We start from the raw sequence: 25,443 nt of genomic DNA, 5'->3' as shown, positions 1-25,443 counted from the left end.
AATAACGTTATGGGAACCAAAAACTAACGTTAGGGGAACGTTTTTAGAACCAAAAACTAACGTTAGGAAAATGTTTTAGGAACCAAAAATTGTTAGCTGGGTCGCGTGCGCCCGATGAAAAATCTGAATATTTGCATTTTTGTGAAGGAATTTTTTTCAGAGATCAGATTATCAAAATGTAAACAAAGTGTAAAAGTAATAAATAATGTTTTGCTTCAGTTTTTTAATAAATTGGGTAAGTGCGCCATCTAGTGGATAATCATATTACCCTAAAAACTCACCAGGAACACGTTTTTCATGAAAACGTTTTGTCTTAATTGACGAGTAAAACAACGAGATAACTCGTCAATGGCGGGGAATGAGTTAAAATTGATATTTTCTTTGTGCTGTTCATGCTATTATTGCAAATTCTTTATGTAATGTAAAACTCCCACACTTACATAAGTTTTCTCTTCTTTTAGGGGCCATTTTCATTATTTCAAAACACCTTGCACTCACATATCTTAAAATATATCAGTGCCATTGTTTTGTCTCCAGGTGCATACCAGTAATGTTTTTTGTAAGGTTTGTTTGAAGAAAAAAAAACTACTTAAATGTCCTAATATCACTAAGGTCTAATCCTAGATTCATCTAAACCATGTCCATGAAACTGCCCCTAAATGTTCCATAGGCAAAAAATAGCATAAATCATTTGATCAGATTTTAATCTATTAATGATGACAATAACATTTGCAATATAGTACTATATGAAGAGTTTGGTTCGAAAACTTTAAATTAAATTTTTCAAATATCTTCTTTTTTTGATTGTGCATTCCAATTAATATCAATCAAAACTGCAGTTGGTTTGTTTTGATTTTAGCCTTAATTTCTACAAAAACAACAAAAAAAAACCAGCTAAGTAGCACAATAAAAACATGATAACATAATAATAAACATGTTTTGACAAAATTTTTAAAAACCGAGTTATGTCGTTTTGGAACCAAACTCTTCATATATTTTATTTTACATACTATACATTTTTTAATTTCCCCATTTTTGTGGGTTCATTGTTCTCATGTAAAGCTGCTTTAAAACAATGCAACATTGTTTGACTAGACTTTTTACTGTTTTGAAGAACTTGCAGTTTGTCCTTGCTTTCAACTAGTTTTGTAAGCCAATATTTGTATAACCTAGTAATTGCCTGTTGCTAGCTTATTTGGTTATTTAGCCAACGACCATTTAATAAAAAAGCTAATGTATGCAAATATATTCAAATAAAGAGAGAACTTAGCAGAGAAGATCCCACAAAAATCGATGTCATTCTATCCGCCGCCCGACAGGTGGCGACAACGAGGCGCAATGAGCAGTAAAACAACATCGTACTAGGAAGTACTGCAACTGTTAAAGATCAACATTTTGTACAGCTCACTGGACAGCCTGCTATTAATTTATGAATGAAGAAATAAGCCACGATATTGACACAAGGGTAATGGAGACCTGTTTTTCCGGTTGGCTTACATTAGCGAGTGCCTAGCTGCAATAGCTCTCAGCCTTAAAGTGTCAAAATAAGACACTGTTTCAATATATATTTAACATTTCATACACTTGCCTGGATCGTATCAGTAAGAATGAATCTTTAGGGCTTTATTTGGACCGGGGGTATCGGGTTTTAGATTTTAAAGTCGTGTCCCCAAACCGCAACTTCACTTCCGATCTCTTCAGCAATCTTCAGAGGGTGAGTCTAAATTTGAAAACTATTTAAGATTATTATGTTTTGTTAAAAAAAATATGTATGTTAAATCTAGACAATACCACATTTCGTAGATAATCTCTTATCTACAAATTTCTTTTACTCAGCGCCTCACAATATTTTACAGTTTAAGACAAGACATTCATTTAAACTTTAATAGTTACATTTTTATTCTTCGGTAAAATCTTATGTCAATAACAAAGTAAACTCATTGGTTTAAGTTTGATTTCTGTGTGAGGGAAATACGTGTGGGTACGTACATACGCTTATTGCCATATTGTTTACAGGGGTCCGTCCAGCTGAGACAATATTGTCTTTCAACATCTGTATGTTCTTTGCCTCTTTCTCATTTATTATGTCACCACAGGTCCTGGTTTCATTGAGAGAAGACCGTCACAATGGCATCAGCCAAACTGAAGTACCTTTCTTTGGGGGTCCTGGTCTTTCAGACCACCTCTCTGGTGTTGACCATGCGTTACTCGCGCACCTTACAGGGCGATGGGCCGCGGTACCTGGCCTCCTCAGCTGTGGTGGTGGCCGAGCTCCTCAAGATTTTTACCTGTGTTGGGCTTGTCTTCAAAGAACACAGTATGTTTGCCTTTAGTAAAACTACTGGTATTTGTCAGTTTCCCAAACCGGTTTCTGTGTTTACACTAAGGAAAAACATCTTGGGGTGGTTTCCCGGACAGGGATTAGACTAGTCCAAGACCACAATAAATCTAAGAGCTGAAAACAACTTGCACTGACATATCTTAAAATACATCAGTGCTCTTTGTTTTGCCTCAAAATGCAAATTAAACTAAGGTCTAGTCTTGGTTTAAGCTAATCCCTGTCCGGGAAACCACCCTCTTGGGTCCGGTTTCTATTACAAATATGAACCATCAACTGTTTGCCATTTAAAAAATCCTTTATGCTGTGTTTTGGGCCTTAATCCAGTAGGATTTTATTCACCAATAGAACCTACAGTAACACATTACCAGTAGATACCCTTAGATACCGTTATAGTTTTCTTTAAAACCAATCCAATTCCTGTTATTATGATATCTGTGATGGTTTCTAGTTTTTTTTAGCAGGGAAGCTAATATTATTTTGCTGGTTTGTACTTTTGCCCTGGTTGCCAAACATCACCTTTGCTGTCTTAACTTAAAAAAAACCATAGCATCTCAGAAATGTAGTCTAGCTGTTAGAAAACCATTCACCACTTTCTGTGTGTGACTAATAAACAAAGTGTGAAATTCAGTGCTGTGTTTCTATATAAAAAGCCTGCATTCATCAAGCGGAGAGGGAAATGTGTTGGGAACAACTTGAGAACTCCCCTTTTAAAACTAAACCTCAGATGTAATTGATTTGCCTGTAAGAACATTGAATAAGTTATAGAAAATGACTGAAAGTTGGTGGCACTAACAGACTGGAAAAACATGAGGGAAATCTAAAATAGTTAGACTTTTGAAATCCGCCCACTTAGACAGACAGAAACCATCTGTTTGACATTGTAAATTGATCAAACACAGTTTGTTTGCTTTTGCTGTGCCATTTGAGGATATGTCTAAGTTTATGGACTGACACGTTAAAGGAATACTCTCCACTTTCATAAAACAAAAATTCAGTCAAGAAGAAATTAATTTAATTTACTTTATTGGACCAGTTTACATTTTCATTGCAGTTTAAAATTGCAGTTTCAACGCAGCTTCAAATAACTCTAAACAATCAGAGGCATAATAGTCTTATCTAGCAAAACGATCATCATTTTTGGCAAGAAAAATAAAAAAGATGTACTTTTTAAACACAAATTCTCATCTTGCACTAGCTGCGTGCTGTGCCAGCGTGACCTTACGTATTACATAATCAAGTCAAAAAGGTAACGCATGACTTACTTAACCCCGCTGCGTTACGGCTCCGCCGTCCGCCAAAACCCACCAGTCCCATATTTGTTGCAGAGCGGCTGCGTGCTGAAGTGACGAGGACCCATGAGGTCTCGCAAATTCACGTGATAATTATGACGTTAAATTATGACGTTTTGCTAGACCAGCCCAGATCACAACACGAGATCTCGCGAATTCAGGTATGATCACGTGATATAGTCATGGCTCCGCCCTGCGGAGCTGTCCGGCATCCGGCAAAAAAAAGAAGCTCTGCATATTTGTTTCGGAGGGCTGCGAATGGCCGGAGCTGTAACAGATTTCGGAACGCAGTCAGTGGAAATACACACATTGACTTGAATGGAAACCGATTGACTCCGCCGACGTTCCGCAGCGGATCCGCAGCCGTTCCGCAGTCGGTGGAAATCCGGGGTTATGCAAAACTACCTCTCCAGTGTTTACAAGTGTGGAGAAAGAGGAGCGTTCCAACATTGTTGCATGTGTATAATACTAATCTGTTGTTTAAAATGGTCTGCAAGTGTGTGTTTCACATATGTAACGCGTGATCTTTCGACGTGATTATACGTAAGGTCACGCTGACGCAAGTGCAAGATGAGAAGTTGTGATTTAAAAGTAAAATTTATGATGATCGTTTCACTAAATAAGACTCTTATGACTTGATTGGGATCGTTTAGAGCCCTTTGAAGCTGCGTTGAAACTGCACTGAAACTGTGAACTGTTGAGGTCCAATAAAGGTCTTTTAAATTGAGAAAAATCTTAAAAATGTTAAGTGCTGCCTCACGATTAGTCGCGACTAATCGTTTGCAGAATAAAAGTTTTTGTTTACATAATATGTGTGTGTACTGTGTATAATAATTATGTTTATATAAATACACACACATGCATGTATAATTTTAAGAAAATTTTTTATATAATAAATATTTATATATAACATAGATTATATATAAATATATACATGTATATACACATGCAAATGTTTCTTAATTATATACATGCGCGCGCAAACAATTAGTTGCGACCAATCGTGAGGCAGCACTAAAAATAAACAATGAAAGACATAAACATCTTGTGTGAATAAATTATCTTGATTTTTTAATGAAAGTGGAATATTCCTTTAACTAAGTCTCCATGAATTGTTATAGGAAACACAAAAGTCAAATACTTTTTTGCGTCTATATGTAATGAGTACTGATTCTTTCACAGAAGGGTATCAAAACACAATATACTGTTTAGCTTGTATATATTGTTTATGGGGGGGACCACTGTTATCACTGTTAGTTTGAAACATTTATAATATGCATTTGAAAAAGCAAAACTCGTCAAACATAATCATTATACATATTTTTTATTATCATGAAAATACCTGAAAAAGTTTGAAAAACAGCAATAGAAACGTATCCTTAAAGGAACAGTATGTAGGATTGTGGCCAAAACTGGTATTGCAATCACACAGCTGGTGGCCAATACACAACATGACAACATAAACATCAGTTGAGGGCTGCAACTCCACTTTTTAAATGACAATATCCTGGCCGGACCACTGTTGTCAGTGATATAAGCATTTGAAATGAAAATTATTTCTTAATGTCTAGTGACATATCAGGGCCATTTTATGATTAATTTATATAAATTTCTTACATACTGTTCCTTTAAGCCATTTCCTGGAGCTGCATGTGTTTGGTTCTTCGTCTGCAGCACATATTGAGTTTCTGCACGAGAGCGCCCTCTGGCTTTTATTGGCATTTCACCGTAATTCATTGAGAAGCATAGCAAGCATCATCAGCCGATATATCGGTGCATCTCTAATTGTTTAATTAATATCGCTTGTATTTATATTTGTAAAGGTTACAGCGGTCGAGCACTAAGCAGCATACTGAGACAGGAGATTCTACACAAGCCTATAGAAACACTAAAGCTGGCGATTCCTTCAGGCATCTACACATTGCAGAATAACCTGCTCTATGTAGCACTGTCTAACCTAGATGCTGCTACATACCAGGTAAGTCCCTATTAATCCATGCCAAGTAACTTTATCTAAGATTTCTTTTATTTTTGATAAACTTCATTATTTGTGACCCTGTCTGTGAAATCTAGGCTAAAGTCTTGTAATTTGATTATGAGATTCGGAACATCAAAGTTTGATTTAAATTAGAGATTCACAGATTTATCGGCCAATAACCAGTATTGGTCAATAAATGCAAATTTTCTGTTATCAGCTGATAGTTTAAAACAGCCGATAGTCAATAGCCTATTATGGAAGTCAATGGTTACAATCAGCTCTGTGTGCTTACCATCATTTATCAAAATATCTTCTTTTGTGTTTATCAGAATTTTTTATACAGGTTTAAAACAACATCAGGATGAGAAAATGATGACACAATTTTCATTTTTGGTTGAACTATGCCTTTAAAAGCAGGGTGCGTAATAAAAAAAACACTTTGGAAAAGGGAGTCGGGCCGACTACCAAAACACACTTGTAGCCAGTCAGCAGTAAGGTGCATGTGTATTAACCAATATTGTTTCCTGGGTTGTATATGTGTGGGGCGGGTCTATCAAAAGATGGTCCAGATTCTATTGGGGTAGGGGCGTGTTTGTTTAGGGGATTTCAAATGTCAACATTGGCTTTCAGAGATCATGGACCCCGCCTTTAATAATCATTATGTAAATGAATAAAATTCAGAAAAAGTTATCTTCTGAATTTAGTTAATGCAAGTTAATATAACCACCAAACGATTGTTATTGGTACCGGCAGATATAACTCTTAAATAATCGGCTATCAGTATCGATGGAAAATTTTATATCAGTGCATCTCTAATTTCAGTCATTGATTTCACTTTAACTCATTCCCCGCCAGCCTTTTTTTTGGAAAAGTTGCCCCCTTGCATTTTTTTGTGATTTTCACAAAAGTAAAAAATGCCTTCCAGAAAAACATACAAATATATCAAATGAAAGAACAGACCGTCTACTTTCAAATAAACAAACAAACAAAACAAGAAAAAACTGTTTCATTCTATTTATATTTTTTCTCTGCTTATAAACTCTTAAATATGGGTATTTTTCTTAAAAAATATATTTTTTTAGCAAAAAGTTGAAATAATTGCATTTTGTGAAGGAATTTTGTTAGAGATCAGATTGAGAACGATTATCTGAACACGCACAGTTTAAAATTAGTAGATAATTTTTTGCTTCGTTTTTTTTATAAATTGGGTAAGTGTGCCATCTGATGGATAATTGCGGTATTACAGATTAACATAAAAGCTCATCCGTCACACATTTTTCATGCAAAGTTTTTCCTCTTAATTGACGAGATAACTCGTCAATGGCGGGGAAAGAGTTACTTTCAACCCTACACAGTCAGTATTTATGTTATCAAGGTCATATTTTCACAAAGTGTTCTTTACTTTATGTAGCATAAGCATGATTATATATAGAAAACTCTCAAGTAAATCACACAAATTACTAGCTGAATTTTCAAAGACAGGGTCACATCTTATTAGATATTATAGAAGTTTATTCCTGAGTTTGTTTAAAACCATTTACCTTCCCACCCCAATGCACATTTAGGTGACATACCAGTTAAAGATCCTCACCACGGCCCTGTTCTCAGTATCCATGCTGGGTCGCCGGCTGGGAGTGTACCAGTGGCTGTCTCTGCTAATTCTTATGGCAGGAGTTGCATTTGTTCAGGTAAAGCTAAGTGAGAAGTTTAAGGTCACTAATGGACAGTAACAGATATCAGTACTTTCTATAAATTGCAATTATTGAGATCTTTTCAGTATAATAAAGAGTATTTATGCTGGATTGGTTTGACAGTGGCCTGCCGAATCTCCATCAGAACCTCAGAAAGAGCAGCTGACTGCGGGCTCACAGTTTGTGGGGCTGGTGGCCGTGCTGGTGGCATGTTGCTCCAGTGGCTTTGCTGGAGTTTACTTTGAGAAGATCCTTAAGGAGACCAAACAAAGCGTTTGGATTCGAAACATCCAGCTGGGTCAGTATATTTGGGAAGAAAAGTCCTCCACTCATTCTGCATATCACAGTTTATTGTATTAGATATCAAATGACTCAGTTATAATAATACGTGTAGAGTATCTGTGTTGCTGTAGCTCAGTAGGTTGATCTCCATACTGATGAAAAGCATCAACCAAACGCATTTATGTAAATAGATTATGTTTTACTGATTCAGCCATTTATAAATGCTTCCCATGGAAACGTTATAATACAAAAGGGGCTTACAGATAATTGCTGTATAAACTGGCCAGTATTATAGTATTTCTCACTGTACCCCCACCCACCAAACACGACTGAAACTATGGTAAAAACTGGCATGTGATACAATATTTTTCTTCTACGCTGAACATGTTATTGTTAATGAATCCAGAGATACAGAACTAATTAACACTGCAGACTGCATGAGTGAAAATGAACTCTCAGCATCACACATGAACCATCACATAACACATATAAGATAAACGTGTTAAAATGCTATTTTTGTACATGAAGTATTACTTCCCTAAGGAGGTTTTTCAAGAACTACAATTTAATAGGTAGTTTGTTTAATTTTCATCAAATCAAACCAATATTCACTTACAGATAAATCATTTTAAGTGTCCTTGCATGTATAACCTCTCAAGTTGCATTCAGGTTCAATGCTATAGTGTTTTTGTTATCATTCTTGGTGTCTTGGCGTTAAGTTTATTTTTAACCGGTAATGTGTGAATTGAGCGTCTGTAGTGATTTACATCCTAATGTTAAGTGGGCCAAAACAAGTCTCCCGGTTATTCTGTGAGGCAATGCAAAAGCACACCTATGATGTCATCACAATGACTTAAAGAGGACACTTAAAGGATTAGTCAATTTTCTTAAAAAAAAACAACAACTGAGTTTCAAAGGACTCTAAACGATCCCAAACGAGGAAAAAGGGTCAAAAATGAATATGCCTCGTTTGGGATCATTTAGAGTCCTTTGAAACTCGGTTAAAAAAAAGTGTTAAGTGTTGGATTCCATTAAAGTCCATTAAAATGAAAAAAAAGAAGAATGTTTTCCTCAAAAAACATAATTTCTTCTCGACTGAACGAAGAAAGACATCAACATTTTGGATGACATGGTGGTGCGTAAATTATCTGGATTTTTTTAAGAAAATGGACTAATCCTTTAAAACTTTTTCCATGTTTAAGTGCTATAATTGGGTCCCAAGTGCTTTTATCAACCCAGTAACTTAGTTTTGGTAAACCATTCTCCAGAAGCATGTGAAAAAATAGATCATTGAAATTTGGCTCCCCTGGTGATGTCAGAAGGGAATAATACCACCCCTTAATCTGCACAATTCAACCAAGGCACTGCTACTTAGTGCAGAGATCAGCTCATTTGCATTAAAAAGGACACACACAAAAACGGCAAATTTTTGCTCATACCTGCAAAGTGGCAATTTTAACATGCTATAATAAATTATCTATATGGTATTTTGAGCTAAAACTTTACATACATACTCTGGGGACACCAAAGATTTATTTGACATTTTAAAAAAGTCTTGTGAAATGTCCCCTGTAACTAGTTAATACAGATTTTAGAGCATGCATGATTTTATTTTATTCATTTCATTTTTTATAAATATTAAAGTTTGATTCATTCATTGTTATACTGATATGTGACCCTGGATCACGAAAACCACTTATAAGTAGCAAGGGTATATTTGTAGCAATAGCCAAATAGGTCAAAATTATGCCAAAAAATAATTAGGATATTATGTAAAGATCATATTTCATGAATATATTTTGTACATTTCCTACTGTTTATATACAGTACTGTGCAAAAGGCTGAGATTATAATTGAAATGATAAGCTTGCTTGTTCTTGTCTTTTAAAGTTTGACTCTGATATCTCATTAGTGATAAGTTTTGTTACAGTACTTCTCACACATCTAGCTTAATGTATCTGAGGTCTGTGCTGTTCTCTATTGTATGAAAGAAACTAAATGTCCTCTCTCTCTCCTGTGTGCAGGCATGTTTGGATTGGTATTTGGGCTTTTCGGGATGTTTGCCTATGATGGTGCCAGAGTCCAAGAACATGGAATGTTCCAGGGCTACAGTACAGTGACCTGGATTGTGGTCGCACTGCAGGTGAGTCAAAACGTTTTGCGTATGAATCTTAGAATTTTATTTAGCACTACATATGTGATTAACTGTTAAGAAATAACAGGAAGTCTGTGTGAGAGTTATTTCCCTGCAACACATTAATGTGTAGCGATAATAAATAATTAAAGGGACACTCCACTTTTTTTGAAAGTATGCTCATTTTCCAGCTCCCCTGGAGGTAAGGATTGGATTTTTGCTGTTTTGGAATCCATTCAGCTGATCCACATCTCTGTTGCTGCCACTTTTGGCATGGCTTGGCGCGGTCCATTGAGTCTGGTTGGACCATTGGCGTCGCGCTGAAAAGTAACCAGAGTTTCGATATTTTTCCAATTTAAAACTTGACTCTTCTGTGGTTGCATCGTGTACTAAGATCGACGGAAAATTAAAAGTTGCGAATTTCTAGGCCGATATGGATAGGACTATACTCTCATTCTGGTGTAATAATCAAGGACTTTGCTGCTGTAACATGACTGAAGCAGGCGCAATGACATTAGCGCCTGAAAATAGTCCCCTTGGTAACTTTCAAGAGCAGGGACTATTTTCGGGCACTCCATAATATCACTACGCCTGCTGCAGCCATGTTACAGCAGCAAAGTCCTTGATTTTTACACCAGAATGAGAGTATAGTTTCTAACCATATCTGCCTAGAAAATCGCAACTTTAAATTTTCCGCCGGTCTTAGTACACGATGTAACTACAGAAGAGTCAATTTTAAAAATATCGAAACTCATTGGTTATTTTTTTGTGCAATGCTAATGGTCTAATCAGATTCAATGGATTATGCTAAGCTATGCTAAAAGAAGTGGTACCACCAGACCCGGAGATCAGCTGAATGGATTTCAAAACAGTAAGAATTAAATATTTAACTCCAGGGGAGCTGGAAAATGAGCATATTTTCAAAAAAAGTGCAGTGTCCCTTTTTAAATTATTATTTTTTTTTATCTCATTCAGGCTCTTGGAGGGTTGGTGATAGCTGCTGTTATCAAGTATGCTGACAACATACTGAAAGGCTTCGCTACATCACTCTCAATCATCCTCTCCACATTAATTTCATATTTCTTGCTTGAGGACTTCGAACCATCCAGGTACTTAAAAACCAACCAATGTTTTTTTCTGTTTTGTGTGATCAATAAATGCACAACTAGGAGTTGAAATTCGTTGAATTGTACTGAACTGAAATCTATTTCTGTGCAGTGTGTTCTTCATGGGCATGATATTGGTGATAGTGGCGACGTTTCTCTATGGTTACGAAGGCAAGCCGGCGGCCAACCCTAGCAGAGCGTGAATGAGTGGATGAGAGATGAGGTTAAAGTGGGGCAGAACAAAAGGATAAACGAGTGGAAGGACGCAGAAGAGGAGGCGTTGTGAGAGGAGAAAAACAGATACAAGGTTGGATTAATAGGCTGGGCCACTGCTGGGCAGTGCTGAGCTGAAATACTCTGGGTCTAAAGGAGAGCACGATTTCGATGTCGAGTTCAGTGTGTCGAATAAAACAGTGCCATTTTCTGATGTTTTTGGAAGAACTATTTTGGACAATGATGACTCAAACATTACTGAGGATCGTATCACAGACTGCTTTTCCTAGCAGTTTCGGTGATCAGTGGCTTATACATTCATCCATATGGGATGTTGGCTGCTTATAGATTGCAGCGATGGCCTGCAGTAATTTGCCACAAATTAAACTTGAATCTCGCAAAAACTCGCTTAAGTTTTGTGAATTTCAGGTTATTGGTTACTGTATTTTTCATCGTTCAGTCCTGAAAAAGCTTTTAATTGTTATTTTAATTGCGTGGGTCGCTGGGATAGTTTTGTGCAGGGAGAGAGCATACACTCTGAAAATGCTGGGTTGTTTTTAACCCAGCGTTGAGTCACAAATGGACGAACCCAGACGTTGTGTTAAATTAATCAGCATAGGTTAAATGGGTTGGGTTTATTCCTTTTTGACCCAGAGCTGGATTAAAAATAAACCCAGCATTTTTTGTGTGTATTATGAATATAATACAAACTTTTCACATAATTTTATTAATTTTAATGCAGATGAAAATGATCCTAGCCAGTCAGTTTTTGGGTTTTCCGCACTGACGTGATTACGTGATTATAATTATTTACCACATTACCTCTGTTACCAGGAAAAATACTTGAGTTAATCTGTTATATATGCAAGGAAGTGCTATTTTAGCTATTTTGCACTATGTATGATGCTGTATTAGTCATGGGTGAGGAGTTACATTGAATCAGGTGTTTATTATCAAATCATTTTTTTTAACAACACACACACGGCGAGACTAAATAAAAAAAACAGTTTGGCATTTTCCAAATGTTGTATTTACTGTAAAAACAATGCATGCAATCACAGCTTCAGAAAGGCAAACGATCATTTTTTAACTACATACAGTTGGTCTGGGATTAACGTTTATTCAATCATCTAAAACTGCCCCCAGTCCTTCAGTATTTTAGACTTCACTGTGAACCTCAAAAACAATAAACTTGCCCATGACCTCTGAGGACCAACCAGGTTATGTTGTTTTTGATGACGGCCTGTCCATACAAAGTTCAGTTTGTAGAAATGTAATGGCTTTTATGCTGAAGTCAGCTGACTGTATTATATTTGATATAATCACACAGTCTTTTCAGCTTAATTTGTGCCGGTTTAAGGGACTTGTGAGGCTGAAGAGGAGCGAGTGCTGAAAAGAAAACAGGTGAGTGTTTGTTGTGCTTTTGAATTTCAATGTGCATGTCTGGAGGAAGGTCTGAATGTTTTGCGGCTCTAATGGGAAGCCGTGGGTGTTAATGTTAGTGGTACTGTGTGAATCTTCCCCTTTGCTCTCTTGTTCCATCACTCCCAGGTGTGATTTTTTTTTTTTTTGACAGCTCCAGACGTCCTACAAGTTCCAGGTCGCAACCACTGTAGCAAGTCCGGGTTGGTTTTTCAGTTTTGTCTGACAAGCGTATGTTTTTGCCATGCTACTGTAAATATCAAAATTATACAGTGGTAGTAGCTTTGGTTTTAATTTTACAAAAGCTGTATTTAAAGGTGAATTGTGTAACTTTTAAAAGGATCTCTTGACAGAAATGCAATATAATATACATAACTATATATCAATGGTGTATATACTGTATTGTTTTTATTACCTTAGAATGAGCCATTTTTATCGACATACAACGCAGGTCCCCTTATGGGTGATTCTCGCAAAATTAGACTTATGAGGTGTCATGAAACATTTTGATAAAAAAGTAAATGCTATCAAAATAAGAAGCATACAGTTACAAACATGATTTCAAATGACATCATACAAACAAATTTTGTTGTTTTTTCCACATTTAAGGGGAAAATTTTCATTACCGCAATGTGTCATGACTGGATTTGGGTTCTTTGACAGGGAATATTTATATTTAAAAATATCGAAAAAATAAAAAGCTTCAGTGCATGTTATACTATAAACATTTACAGTAAAGAAACATGTGGTATTTGGTGATCATTGGTAAATGTAGAGACGATAATAAGGAATATAAATGTAATTTTCTCATCCTCCACAACAATTTTCAATCATTGTTTAACCCCTCAAGAATTAACATTTTCAAAAAAAATATGTTGGAAGGGACATAATTGACTGTGACACTCAAGATGGCTACCAGGTAAGCAGTTCTTATTTTTTCTCTCCAGATAAAAGTAAAAATTTTGTTTGTCGTAGTACCTCGACAACGTTTTGGTTCTAATTACCAAAACATGAGTTTGTAAATGCATATATTTAATGTAATATCATGTTGCGGTAATGATAATTTTTAATAATGATAATCTAAAAAATTTAAATAATTCAATAGGAAATATTTTTAAAATCCTCTAAAAATAATGGTTATAGTAAGTTCAGACCTTAATCTTATATGTGCAAAAAAATGGCTTCAAGGGCTTTTTAAAAATTCTGATGCTGGACACCTTCTAAATCTGGATTTCGTGAGAAATACCCTTATGTGGAAGTTGCCACCATGTTTCTACAGTAGCCCTAGTGCGTTATTTCACTGCGGTGTCTCAGACGATGACTTGTTTGTCTTGTGGCAGCTACTGTAGCTTCACTATGAATTTCGAAAAGGAGGGGCAAGCTGTGGAATAAGCGTTGGTTGCAATTCACAATTTTAACACTAGATGCTGCTTAAATCTACACAGTGGACCTTTAAAGGCGGGGTGCATGATATCTATAAGCCAATGTTTACCATTAATATCACCTAAACAAACACGCCCCTACTCCGATAGAATCTGGACCTTTTGATAGACCCGCCCCACACATACACAACTCAGGCAATGATGTTGGTTAGTAGACACGCCCCTTACTGCTGATTGGCTACAAGCGTGTTTTGGTAGTCGGCCTGCCTTCCTTTTCCAAAGTGTTATTTAAAAATTATGCACCCCACCATTAAGTTGCAATTTTCATTTAAACTGATGGATTTATGAGACAATACAGTTTTTTTTTTGATGTGGTACATATTACAATTAGCAAATTTTCATTTTTATGTCAGTGCATCTTTTTATTTACCATGTAAAGCCTGCTGTTTTGTGAGACTAGCTTCTATGTTGGAAAATCATTGTGCTCTCGTATAGGAAACAAAAGGCTTTTGTTTCACACAACGCGTTCTCGGTTAAAACGTTACTGAGTCAAAGCTCACATCAATTAAGTGCTGAATTACAGTGTTTTCAGTCCATTCCTACAAACCTCCATTCACATTTAAGACGTGTTTTTTAATCGGACACACACAGGCTACACCAGCATTAATCCGGATGCAAGGACGTTCAGATATTTGCATTTCCGTAATTAAATCATCTTTTTGTGCATATTTTAAAATGTATGAAGCGTGAGCCTGTACCATAATCTTTAAGTATATTAACAATTTTTCATGAGTTCGCATTCAAAATCCACTTTTACAAGGTGTTTGGACATAACCACCCTACAATGAAAAAAATCCACCCACTACTTTTTTATTCCCCGTTAAACCAAAGCAAGCTCATTAGATGTGCTGTTTTAATGTTCTTGTTAATGTGACATCACACTGATAAAGCCCCACCTATGGCCACTGGTATTACCATAGTTTCTGATGGTATTCACAGGAATAAGATCTATTTTAACTGAAAGCACTTGCTGTTTTTTTAAGTAGCTCATTTGCATTTAAAGGTACAGACACGAAAACGGCACGTTTTTGCTTACAACCAAATAGTGCATTGTGGACATGCTATAAAATGATCTGTGGAGAATTTTGAGCTGAAATTTCACGGATACATTCTGGGCACTCCTGAGACTTATATTACATCTTGTAAAAATGGGCATAAAAGGTGTCCTTTAACATGTTATCTGATATGATAATAAAGCATATTTGCTGTGCTGAGAAGCCATTTTAGGCCGAACCCGGAGTAATCTTTGTCCTAAACTGGGATAGATGCCATCTGAGAGTAAGGCGATGAGGTGGCGCATGAGGGGTGGCTATATACAGACCTCTTTGTGCCGATTGGTTGTGTTACATGACCATGTTCCTCCTGAAGTAGTTAAATGAAGTTCATATTGTATTTTGCAGTATTTATCAGTTGTATCTGACATTTTTAATAACACTTTTAAAGATCGCTGGGACATAACATAGGACATCATTCTGATCTTTTTGGGTCAAATGACTTTTTCGTAAAGCTCTTTTCTTCAAACCATGCTACTTTAATCCTGATTAATGTGGATGTAGCCTCAGTTTTGTTTTTTGGGGTGGGAGTCTGTAGGAATTGTTTCAGAAACTCTAGTCTATAATATCCTGATATCAACAGCCTTCGGTGTATCAGACTGTTTTTCTCTTTAATTCTTGACTTCAAAGAGGTTTAAGGCAAATGTACAAGTCAGAGTTTAGTGTCTCGAGGACCATTTAGAAACCAAGTATCTGTTTAAAGGCAGCAGTGTGGATTAAGGCAAATTTACTTAACAGATCCTTAAACTAGTGCTCCTAGTTTCTCATACCCTGCTACTTAGATGGGATGACCACTAACGGCGGGCCTCGCTTGGGTCTCCACATCAGCACTTGGGCATCATTGGCATTGGGGTTGCCCAGAGCATTAGTGGGAATGGGCTCCATATGGGCCAACACCTTAGGTTGGTCCTGGTATACCCTGCCAGCGAGTCTCGCTCGAGAGCCCAGCGGCTTGGAAGGGTCAACGGCGATGTCCACCTTCATCCTCCACTTGACTGTCTGGAGAAGGATCTTCTCCTGCGTGGCCATGTTTAGAGCCACCAGCCAAGTGGTGAAGCTCTGGTCCCGCTTGATTCGCGTTAGCAAAGGCACGTTGCTCTCGCTCACCGGTACAGCCCACGTTACGCTGGGATAGAAGTTATCGTTCATGCTGACGGTGAAGCGTGAGGGTTTGGACGTGGGTCCGGATAGGGTCACCGTTTCGGTGGTGTTTCCGTACCACGGGTAGCTGACGCCATCCGAGTCGCTGATGGCTTTCACGAGTCCCTCTCTTAACTCCGGCAGCTCCCAGCTTGACCTGCGGCAATTGAATTTCAGAGGTTAAACAATGTGCTAACAAATCGTGTTGCTGTACGTGTTAGTGAAAGAGTAATGGTAATGGCATTCATTAGCAAGGTCCCAGCTGGCAGTGTGAGATGACTCAGTGTGAGATGACATTGTTAGGTATAACCCAGCGCTGGCATTTCTCCGGTACCATCTGTGTCATAGACAGCCCCACGCGAGCACCCGCGCAGGCAGTGATGATACACCCCCACACACATGTCCACACCTCCACATGGACCGGCACCCCGGCCAGCATCAGAAGGGCCCACATCACACGTCACAGGGTCTGTGGGAGGGTGTGTGAATCTCTCTCTCTCTCTTTAGCTGTTGCTCTCTTTCATGGCAGATCAGCCATTAAGTGTGTTCCCTGCAATTCTGTTGGTGTTTAATGTGACCGTTTTCAGAGCAACTACAGTTTTTGTCTCTCTGGTCTGATCCAAGCTGCGAAACTATTTGTGGGAATTTGAAGGTGCCAACACTTCGCACCTGACGTGTAAGCTGACGTGCATTCACACTCTGTGAATATCACAGTTACATTGAATTTATGCATTCATATTAACTGGTAAAGCACTGCTTTAGGTCAAAAATACAAGACTTAAAATACTCGCCTGGTTAAAGATAACTTACATGCCAAGATCTCCATAAGTGTTGTAAAACTCCATCTGAGTGCACGCTTGAATCCAGCCCACCACCCAAGCTTCATTGCGAGGGATGGGCGGCATCACTATCCGGGCGGAGGCCTTGAAGTACGGGGTTTTGTAGCGGAGCACAATGGGTGAATTTTCCTCGATCACTGTCGGGCAATGGTCAATGGTAGCTGACAGGTCATAAACAATGATGTTCTCGCGTTTAATGCGGGGCTTACAGGCGACGCTCTGAATGCAGCCCATGACTGCAACGGGTCTGAATTAGGGTAACCAACCACGTCCGGGTGTGTTTTTTTTTAAACTGCTGTCTGATCCTGTATAAGCGCTTAATACAGTTATTCGTCACGTACTAATACATTTCAATAAAGTAAAAAAACAATGATTGAATGATAAATTCAAAAAATCCCTGTTAACAACTGTTGCACGATCATCTCTCGATCTTTGGCATTCCCATGCTTGTGATTGTCACTCGCTTTCGGAGTTAATGTGTGTATTCGGTCTCCCCTTGAATCTGAAATCTTTTTCTTTCACATCCACGTGTCCTTTTGCAGCTCTTCGCCCCTTTATCCGTTTCTTTCTGCTCCGAGTTTTCATGTCACAACCGGAGGCAGCGCAAAACAGTCAGGTGTGGCGGAGCTCTCGCCTCGACAAGAGATGCTCGCGATCCTCCTCTCCTCTCTTGGTCTTTTTTGGTCTTTCGGAAGGACAGACGATCTCAAAGTGTCGCATGATTTACGGCACAGGAAGGAGCGCAAAAAAGTATTAAACGCCTGTGGATTGTTGTTGGTCTCAATCACATTACATTTGACGTTTCGTTATAGCGATAAAAACGCAGATCATCCACATAAAAATCCGATGATTAAAATTAAATAAATCACGAATTTGTCATCTATGGACCTTCGACGTTTATTTACTGTTTAAATAAACAGTACGCGTCTCCGTTTTGGCACGCTCGACGCTGTCGCTGTTCAGTCGCTGTGGTGCTGAATGAACGGGCACGCGCGTGGGAGTGCGTTATAGATCTGCTCACGTAGATGCACTCCGGTTATCTTGTCAATGTAATATTGCGGTGAAGTCGTGCAATAGTGCGATTTTTAAATTGTAAGGCATGTTCATATTGCGCGAGTTTGGACCTGTGGGATTCTGTTGCTGGTTTTACAACATTTTTTGTATGTGTAGGATATTTATTATTAAATATAATTATTTTGTTAATAGCTTATTATTGCAATGTACACTTTGTTATGAACCCAAATCTCGCGATGATGTACCGTTTTTAGGTAGACATTGAGTATTTAACTGCATTTCCTTTAATTAAAGGTCAATTATCTGTTCAGACGGTCTATTAGCTCGTGTACTTTAGGATTAAAGTGCAAAATGAAGTAGCCTATAAATACGAAACTTTTAATATGTCAAAGACTAGATTTAAGAGCAATGCTGAGAGGCAAATGTTTGATTGTGCATTTAAAAATAACAATTAGATTTGTGAAATAATGATTTTTATTTATCTCTATTTAAAATTGTGTCGCAGGGGAGATTACACATCAGCGAAACATGTTCCGCTTCTTAATTGATAGCTTTCCGTGTAACCATGACAACCGGCGTGTGGACTGTCGTCACTGAGGCCGAACTTGTGTCAAGTTGATTCGTTTCACTGTCAAGGAAATTGTTTACATTTTTGAGAGGCCAGACGACGATTATGTTGTTTAATGTATATGAATCTACCCCAGAATAAAAGTGCTGGATTAGTTAAATGTGTTCAGGTGTCAGTAGCATCATAGGAAAATAAATCATCACTCGGATGCAGTTTAAACTCCTAATTTCGCCAAAAACATTACAAAACTAATGTTAAAAGGCTCGTTTCTGCCACAAGAATAGAATGAATATACAGTAGCCTATGTTGAAAGATTTAAAGAGTCAGCTGTTCTGTCCAATCTGTTTTAACTGTGTAAACTGTTTTAGTTACGCCGTCTGTAAAAAATACTTTTTTAAAATTTTTTGTTAAATCGACTCAGATTTACAAGTCATGTCAACAGAGATGAGTTGTCACAACTTATAAAATATAGTTGAGAAAGTCAACTTTATTTTATATGTTGTAACAACTCATCTCAAGTCAAGATGAATAATATTAAGTTGAAATGACTTGTAAATCTGAGTTAATTCAACAAAAAAATTTAAGGCAGCAAAGTATTTTTTACAGTGTAGGTATTTCATATTTGTTTCCCAGAAAACCATCACAAAGAAAAAGTAACAAATAGCTAGAAAGTCATTTTAATGCGTTCACATATTAAAAATAAAATACAATATAAATGTTTTGGCCTTAGAAATGATACTGTGTTTCAATATTTTAAATAAAATAAAATAAATTGTTTATCTTCTAGACTTTTTTTCCACAACTAAAGTTACTTTTGCCAGAATGTCTCTAAATGAATACCAGTCTGCATTTACTAAAATGTCCAGCAGGGGTCCATGTTGCTTGTGAAGAGTGTGGATTGGATTTGTGAGAAGAATCTCTTATTTTATTGTATAAAATCCAAGGACTCCCCCATAACCACCTAGTTTTGTTTTTTGTTTTAATGCAGGTGCTTGTGAGATTTTTCGTTACATTACAAAATATATAAATATACATATTTTTCTTTGGTGTGCAACGCTAAGTCTCTTGCCTATATATCTATATGTCATAATGTGATATGCTTTTCAAGATTTTGTGTTTCCGGATTGTTAGTGATAAGATCTCATCTGTTTTCACCTTGGCTGGGGGTCCGAATTATAATAAAGAGAGCCATCAGCGGAAAGAAAACCAAAGGAAGGAAACAGGGTTTTTAGTTCAGTCAGCCACCTTTAACTTCTGGAGGAGCGGATTAGAGTTTTGTTAAGAAAGAGAGAAATAGTGGTGGGTGATGTCCGTAAGGTAGCCTGTCTGTCTAAGATGGCCCAGTATAATGGGCTAATGGACGGGTTAAGATTGTGTGTAATCCCTAGATGGGTGGGTAAATAATCCATGCCTTCTCTCACCTATACAGCACAGGTCTAGACCACTTTGCAGCCTATTCAAACCTTGTAATGCGACTCTTTGCTGGAACTTATAAAGACGTGCATGAGAATCCTCCTTTGGTAAACAAGTACAATACACCTAAATCCTAGATGGAACAGGGACCAGGCAGAAAAAAGGTGAAATTCCTAAAACATATGAGCGTCTGATGGCCTATGTGTGGCATGTGGTTTGTTTGGTGTCTTCTAAGGTGACAGGAAAAGTGTGTGTGTGTTACTGGATGAATTGTGGGTGGAGCATAGGAGGTGAGGAACTCATCAGAAACCTGCTTGCATCTGACCTTTCTGCTTTAATGAAATGTCATGAAGATAAAAGCTGAATAATGTGTGTGTGTGTAGACACTGAACCTGTTTGTGAACAGAATGTAGGCAGATGTGTATGTTATGTTGTCTTGCTATTGCCTATCTCTCTCTCTCCATTATCTCTCACTCTCTCCATTCTCTCTCTCGATGTAATGAAGGGTGGAGATGCTAAAGCTCAATCTCTCATCACTGTTCAATGCTGAACTGCATCACAGATGCCACGACTCCTGCCACAGTTTCAGGCTAGTTGCTTGGTGATGTGTTGGCATGTTCTGTAAAAGCTTTAAAAAATTGGAAAAAGTCACTTCTTGGAATTTTACTAGTTTCTACTATTTGTTCATGCCATAACCAGGTATAGACAAGACGAAGTGTCTGTTGAAAGATAAAACTGGCCCTTGTCTCTTTCTGTTCGTCTCAGTCTCTCTTCCCAAAACCCTGTGGCCCCTTTTGCGTCACTTGCTCACTTTTATCCATTGATTTTGATTGGTGGGTAGCTATAGATTCGCTGTAGCTGTCTATGACTCTTTGTGTTTTGATGAATAGAAGCTATACAACCACAGCATTATATAGGCCTACCCAAATTATGTACTTACAAATCCTGCTTTTAAAATTGTAATTAGATTTTTTTTAATATGGATATCAGATATTTTTTGTGTGTAATTTCAATATTCATCAATGCATCAAAACCCCCTTTTCTTTAAAGGGACACTCCACTTTTAAAAAATATGCTAATTTTTCAGCTCCCCTAGAGTTAAACGTTTGATTTTTACCGTTTTGGAATCCATCTCCGGGTCTGGCGCTAGCACTTTTAGCATAGCTTAGCCAATCCATTGAATCTAATTAGACCATTAGCATCACGCTAAAAAATAACCAAAGAGTTTAGATATTTTTCTTATTTAAAACTTGACTCTTCTGTAGTTACATCGTGTACTAATACAGACGGAAAATTAAAAGTTGCGTTTTTAGGATGATATGGCTAGGAACTATACTCTCATTCTGGCATAATAATCAAGGACTTTGCTACCATAACATGGCTGCAGGAGGCGCAATGATATTACATTGTGTCTGAAAATAGTGCCCTGTTATTGAAAGATACTAAGGGAACTATTTTCGGCTGCTGCGTAATATCATTGTGCCACCTGCAGTCAAGATTTAAATAGGAAGAATATTGAAACTCTTTTTTTAGGCGCGATGCTAATGGTCTAACCAGATTTAATAGATTATGCTAAGCCAGGGGTGTCCAACCTTTTTATGAGCAAGGGCTACCGCAATGGATAAAACAATCTGGAGGGCTACTTTTTGATATAGTCTACTTAAAACTTTTTAGTTTTACTTGTTTATTTTATTGAATTTGACTTGTTTATATGTTTTAGTTAAAATTTTGACATACGTAAACCAAGCCAAGCTAATATAGAAAAATATGTAATGAATAAATATTACAGTTGAGACTATTAATAGAATGTGCTTTGCCGGGCACCTCACAGACTCTGTGCGGGCTGCCTGGTGCCCGCGGGCACCACGTTGGTGACCCCTGTGCTAAGCTATGCTAAAAGTGGTAGCGCCAGACCTGGAGATCAGACCTGGAGATCTTCCAAAATGGTAAGAATCAAATGTTTAACTCTAGAGGACCTGGAAAATTAGCATATTTTCAAAAAAAGTGGAATGTCCCTTTAACACAGACAGACACATTTAGTCAGTCGGTCAGCAGTCTGAGCCACCAAACGCATCAGGAATCTCATGTCTGCTCAGGATACTTCCTGCTCAGTGCAGCAGACTTCTAAACAGTCAACTTAGTCACACTGGTCCTTCCCAACAGCTATGATGTGGTCATCTCGAGGCTTATGCTGTCCAAACAGAGATTCTGTTTAACACACCCAGTGGATTTTCAAGCAGAGAAACCACCGATTGATCACTGCTTTAGTTTATTAGCTTAACTGTTGACTGAAATTCCTGTTTTACAGGTTCAGTCATACTGGTTTAAAGTGACACTCCACTTTTGTTTCAAGGTGTGCTGGTTTTCCAGCTCAATTGGAGTTGAATGTTTGATTCTTGCCATGTTGGAGTCCATTCAGCTGATCTCCGGGTCTGGGACTATTTTCGGGCACTGCGTAATATCAATGCGCCTCCTGCAGCCATGTTACAGCAGCCAAGTCCTTGATTATTACGCCAGAATGAGAGTATAGTTCTTAGCCATATCTGCCTAGAAAATACCAACTTTTAATTTTCTGTCTGTCTTGGTGCGCGATGTAACTACAGAGGAGTCAAGTTTTAAATAGGAAAAATATCTAAACTCTTTGGTTATTTTTGAGCACGATGCTAAATGGTCTATTCAGATTCAATGCATTTTGCTAAGCTATGCTAAAAGTGGTAGCACCAGACCCACAGATCCAACCCAGTCTCACGGCAAGTTGTGTTATAGTAATGAAAATTTTAATTAATTTATTTGTGTTTGATGACACAAATTTCCGCTGTTTTGATAGTCTCTGGAGTCTTTTTCGTCCTTCCCAGCACAAATTTCTATCAATGGCTTTTTTTATTGCGTCATTTTATATTTTGTTTTCTCATCGTTGTTTTCAATGTTTTGACCATTGTCGTTTGGGGTTTGGGTTAGAATCACTTTCTGCGACTTCCTAACCCAAACCCCAACTCTAACCCCAACTCCAGGCGAGAATAGTTTTAAAAGCGAACGAAAAACATATAGAAACCAATGCATAAAATTACATCCTAACGCAAACCCCGAATCTAACCCTAACACCAAGCGACAATGATTTAAAAATAGGAAAGAACAATGAGAAAAAAATATATAAAATGACACGATAAAGAAAGTCATGCCACAGACACGAACAGCCATTGATAAAAATTTGTGTTGGGAAGGATGAAAAAGACATTCATCTCCAGAGACACGAAAAACAGCGAAAATATGTGTCATCAAACACAAATAAATGATTAAATATTTTCGTTACTATAACACGACTTGTCGTGAGACTGTGTTGGGAGATTGGCTGAATGGATTCCAAAACGGTAATCAAATGTTTAACTCTAGGGGAGCTGGAAAATGAGCATATTTTCAAAAAAGTGGAGTGTCCCTTTAAGTTTAACAGGGTTAGCCGAAAGTATCCAAGTCATCATTTCATTTAGATTAAAGGGATAGTTCACCCAAAAATTAACATTTTGTCATTGTTTACTAATGTTGTTTTAAAAAAGATATTTTGATAAATGATGGTAAACACACAGTTGATGGTACCCATTGACTTCCATAGTATTTGTTTTTTCTACAATGGAAGTCAATGGGTTCCGTCAACCATCATTTATTAAAATATCTTCTTTTGTGTTACAGAATAAATAAACTCATACAGGCTTTATAAAAAAAGGAGGGTGAGTAAATGATGACAAAATTTGACATTTTGTGCAACAAGTATCTGCAATTATCAGACCTCACCATGGAAAAAAATTGATCAAATGAAACAGCCCAGGCTAGAAGTTTGTCAAAAACTTAATGATTTACATATTTTACTATTATGAAATGACCATAAATTGCTGCAGTGCTACACTAAAATGACAATAAAGTGCTGAACTACAATTAAGCTAAGGAGAGAAACAAGTTATGGTCAGGATGTTTTTTGTGCTAGTGAGAGTAATTTCACTTCGCGCATGAGCACCAACCCTCGGGTCAAAATCAATAAGATCTGTCATTAAGAGTTTGGTGATAAGATCAAGCAATGCATGTAGAGCTTGACCAATGCATGCAGCTTAGAGCAAAACTTATTTTACACTGTCAGAAAAAAATAGCCAGAAAACTTTTAAAATGTACACGTTTGTATCTAGAGTACATATACAGAGATACATATTGGTACCAAATGTATACATAACTGTACCCAAATTATACATATTATATGGGACCTTTATTTAGAGCACTGTCCCAGTGATTGCTGTTGGGACCTTTTTTGACATTTAGTTTTTTCTGATCAGGTGCACTGATTTTGTGCTAATAGAGAATTATAAACATAATCACACATTTTCATTATTATTGTATTGTATGTTACTTTAAATTCAGTTTTACAAGAGGTGAACTATAGAAGCGATGTACAGGTGAAGTATAATGTATTTGTAAGTCTGTAAACAATTCTTTGCTGCCTTCAATTTTTGTTTAATCAACTCAGATTTACAAGTCATTTCAATTTTTTTTTATCTTGACAAGAGATGAGTTGCTACAACTTATAAAATGAAGTTGACATGTTTCAACTAAGTATTTATAACAACTCATCTCTAGATAAATAATAGTAAGTTAAAATGACTTTTTTTATTTAAGGCAGCAAAGTTTGTGTTGATCTGTTTTTTCAGAACGTCCATCACTGACCTACGTGATGCATGTTTGTGAGAGCGTGTGTATGCTTTCTGTCTGTCTGCGTGTATCTGTGAGAACCACGTTGAAATGCTTTAGCGAAGCAGCGTAGCGTGCAGTACAGGAATGATGTGTGCTGAGCTGACATGACCGAACCCCAGCCCACCACTAATCCTGTCGTTTTCAGGAGCCCTGGCCCGTACTTGATGAGCTTGGGTAAGAAAAGGGGCAGCGCTTTCTGTCATTCACTTTGCCCTCTTTCGTTCTCTCTCATTCTTTCGTTCTCTTTCTTTTTCTCATGCACCCCCTCCCGATCCCCATCCCTGCCTGGAGCCAGCGTACAAATGAATGAGTTCCAAGTGTTTACTCAGCAGTTTTCTCTTGCTAACCCCTCTTCTTTAGATCTTTCTCTTTAGCTCTCATCAAGCTCGATTTCAAAAATATGTCTTTTAACATGAACAAGGTTACACTTATAAAAATAAAGGTGGCATAAATACCTTTAACATCTGAAGAAACTTTATGTTTCACAAAAGGTTATTTGTGGTGAAAAAGGTTCTCCTAATTATAAAAAGGTAAAAACCAAAAAAAAAAAGGTTCTTCTGTGACATTACTGTGAAGAACTTTTGCAGCATCTTTATTTTTAAGAGTGTATTGTATTGAGTTGGGGTAAAATTAAAGGGATAGTTCACACAGTGTCATCATTTACTCATCCTCATGTTGTTGTAAACCTGTATGAATTTCTTTTTTCTGATGAACACAAAAAATATATTTTGAGAAATTATGGTAAACACACAACAGATAGTGACCATTTATTTCCATAGTAGGAAAAA

General features: G+C 37.3%; 2 protein-coding genes across 4 annotated transcripts in view; one reads left to right on the top strand and one right to left on the bottom strand.

The window, feature by feature from the left end:
• Nucleotides 1-1,314: 1,314 nt before the first annotated feature.
• slc35a3a (solute carrier family 35 member A3a) lies at nt 1,315-12,251 on the top strand. The gene is made up of 8 exons (XM_055167331.2): nt 1,315-1,714; nt 2,097-2,317; nt 5,454-5,608; nt 7,174-7,296; nt 7,423-7,597; nt 9,606-9,724; nt 10,691-10,824; nt 10,934-12,251. Exons 2-8 carry the CDS (start codon nt 2,128-2,130, stop codon nt 11,022-11,024), a joined length of 987 nt encoding a protein of 328 aa, XP_055023306.1. The 5' UTR covers nt 1,315-1,714; nt 2,097-2,127; the 3' UTR covers nt 11,025-12,251.
• Nucleotides 12,252-15,511: 3,260 nt separating this feature from the next.
• Nucleotides 15,512-25,443, bottom strand: part of fam78bb (family with sequence similarity 78 member Bb) — a 73,237-nt gene continuing 63,305 nt past the window's right edge. For 2 of the 3 annotated variants that reach the window (XM_073867945.1, XM_055167337.2), the window contains exon 5: nt 15,512-16,247. In XM_073867945.1, coding sequence (XP_073724046.1) covers nt 15,725-16,247 — 523 coding nt within the window. In that variant the 3' untranslated portion in view covers nt 15,512-15,724. Of the gene's footprint in view, nt 16,248-16,900; nt 18,882-25,443 lie in introns of those variants that run through there. The other variant, XM_055167335.2, reaches the window with a different exon arrangement.

This window comes from Misgurnus anguillicaudatus, chromosome 5, assembly GCF_027580225.2.
Source record: "Misgurnus anguillicaudatus chromosome 5, ASM2758022v2, whole genome shotgun sequence".
NCBI lineage: Eukaryota > Metazoa > Chordata > Actinopteri > Cypriniformes > Cobitidae > Misgurnus > Misgurnus anguillicaudatus.
The sequence above is the reverse complement of the archived record's forward strand: the minus strand, read 5'-3'. Positions and strand labels throughout refer to the sequence as shown.

Coding starts and splice junctions, on each gene's coding strand:
- slc35a3a (XM_055167331.2), top strand. CDS start 2,128: ATGGCATCAGCCAAACTGAAGTACCTTTCTTTGGGGGTCCTGGTCTTT. Junction 7,598..9,605: donor GATTCGAAACATCCAGCTGG/GTCAGTATATTT, acceptor TCCTGTGTGCAG/GCATGTTTGGATTGGTATTT. Junction 9,725..10,690: donor GGATTGTGGTCGCACTGCAG/GTGAGTCAAAAC, acceptor TATCTCATTCAG/GCTCTTGGAGGGTTGGTGAT.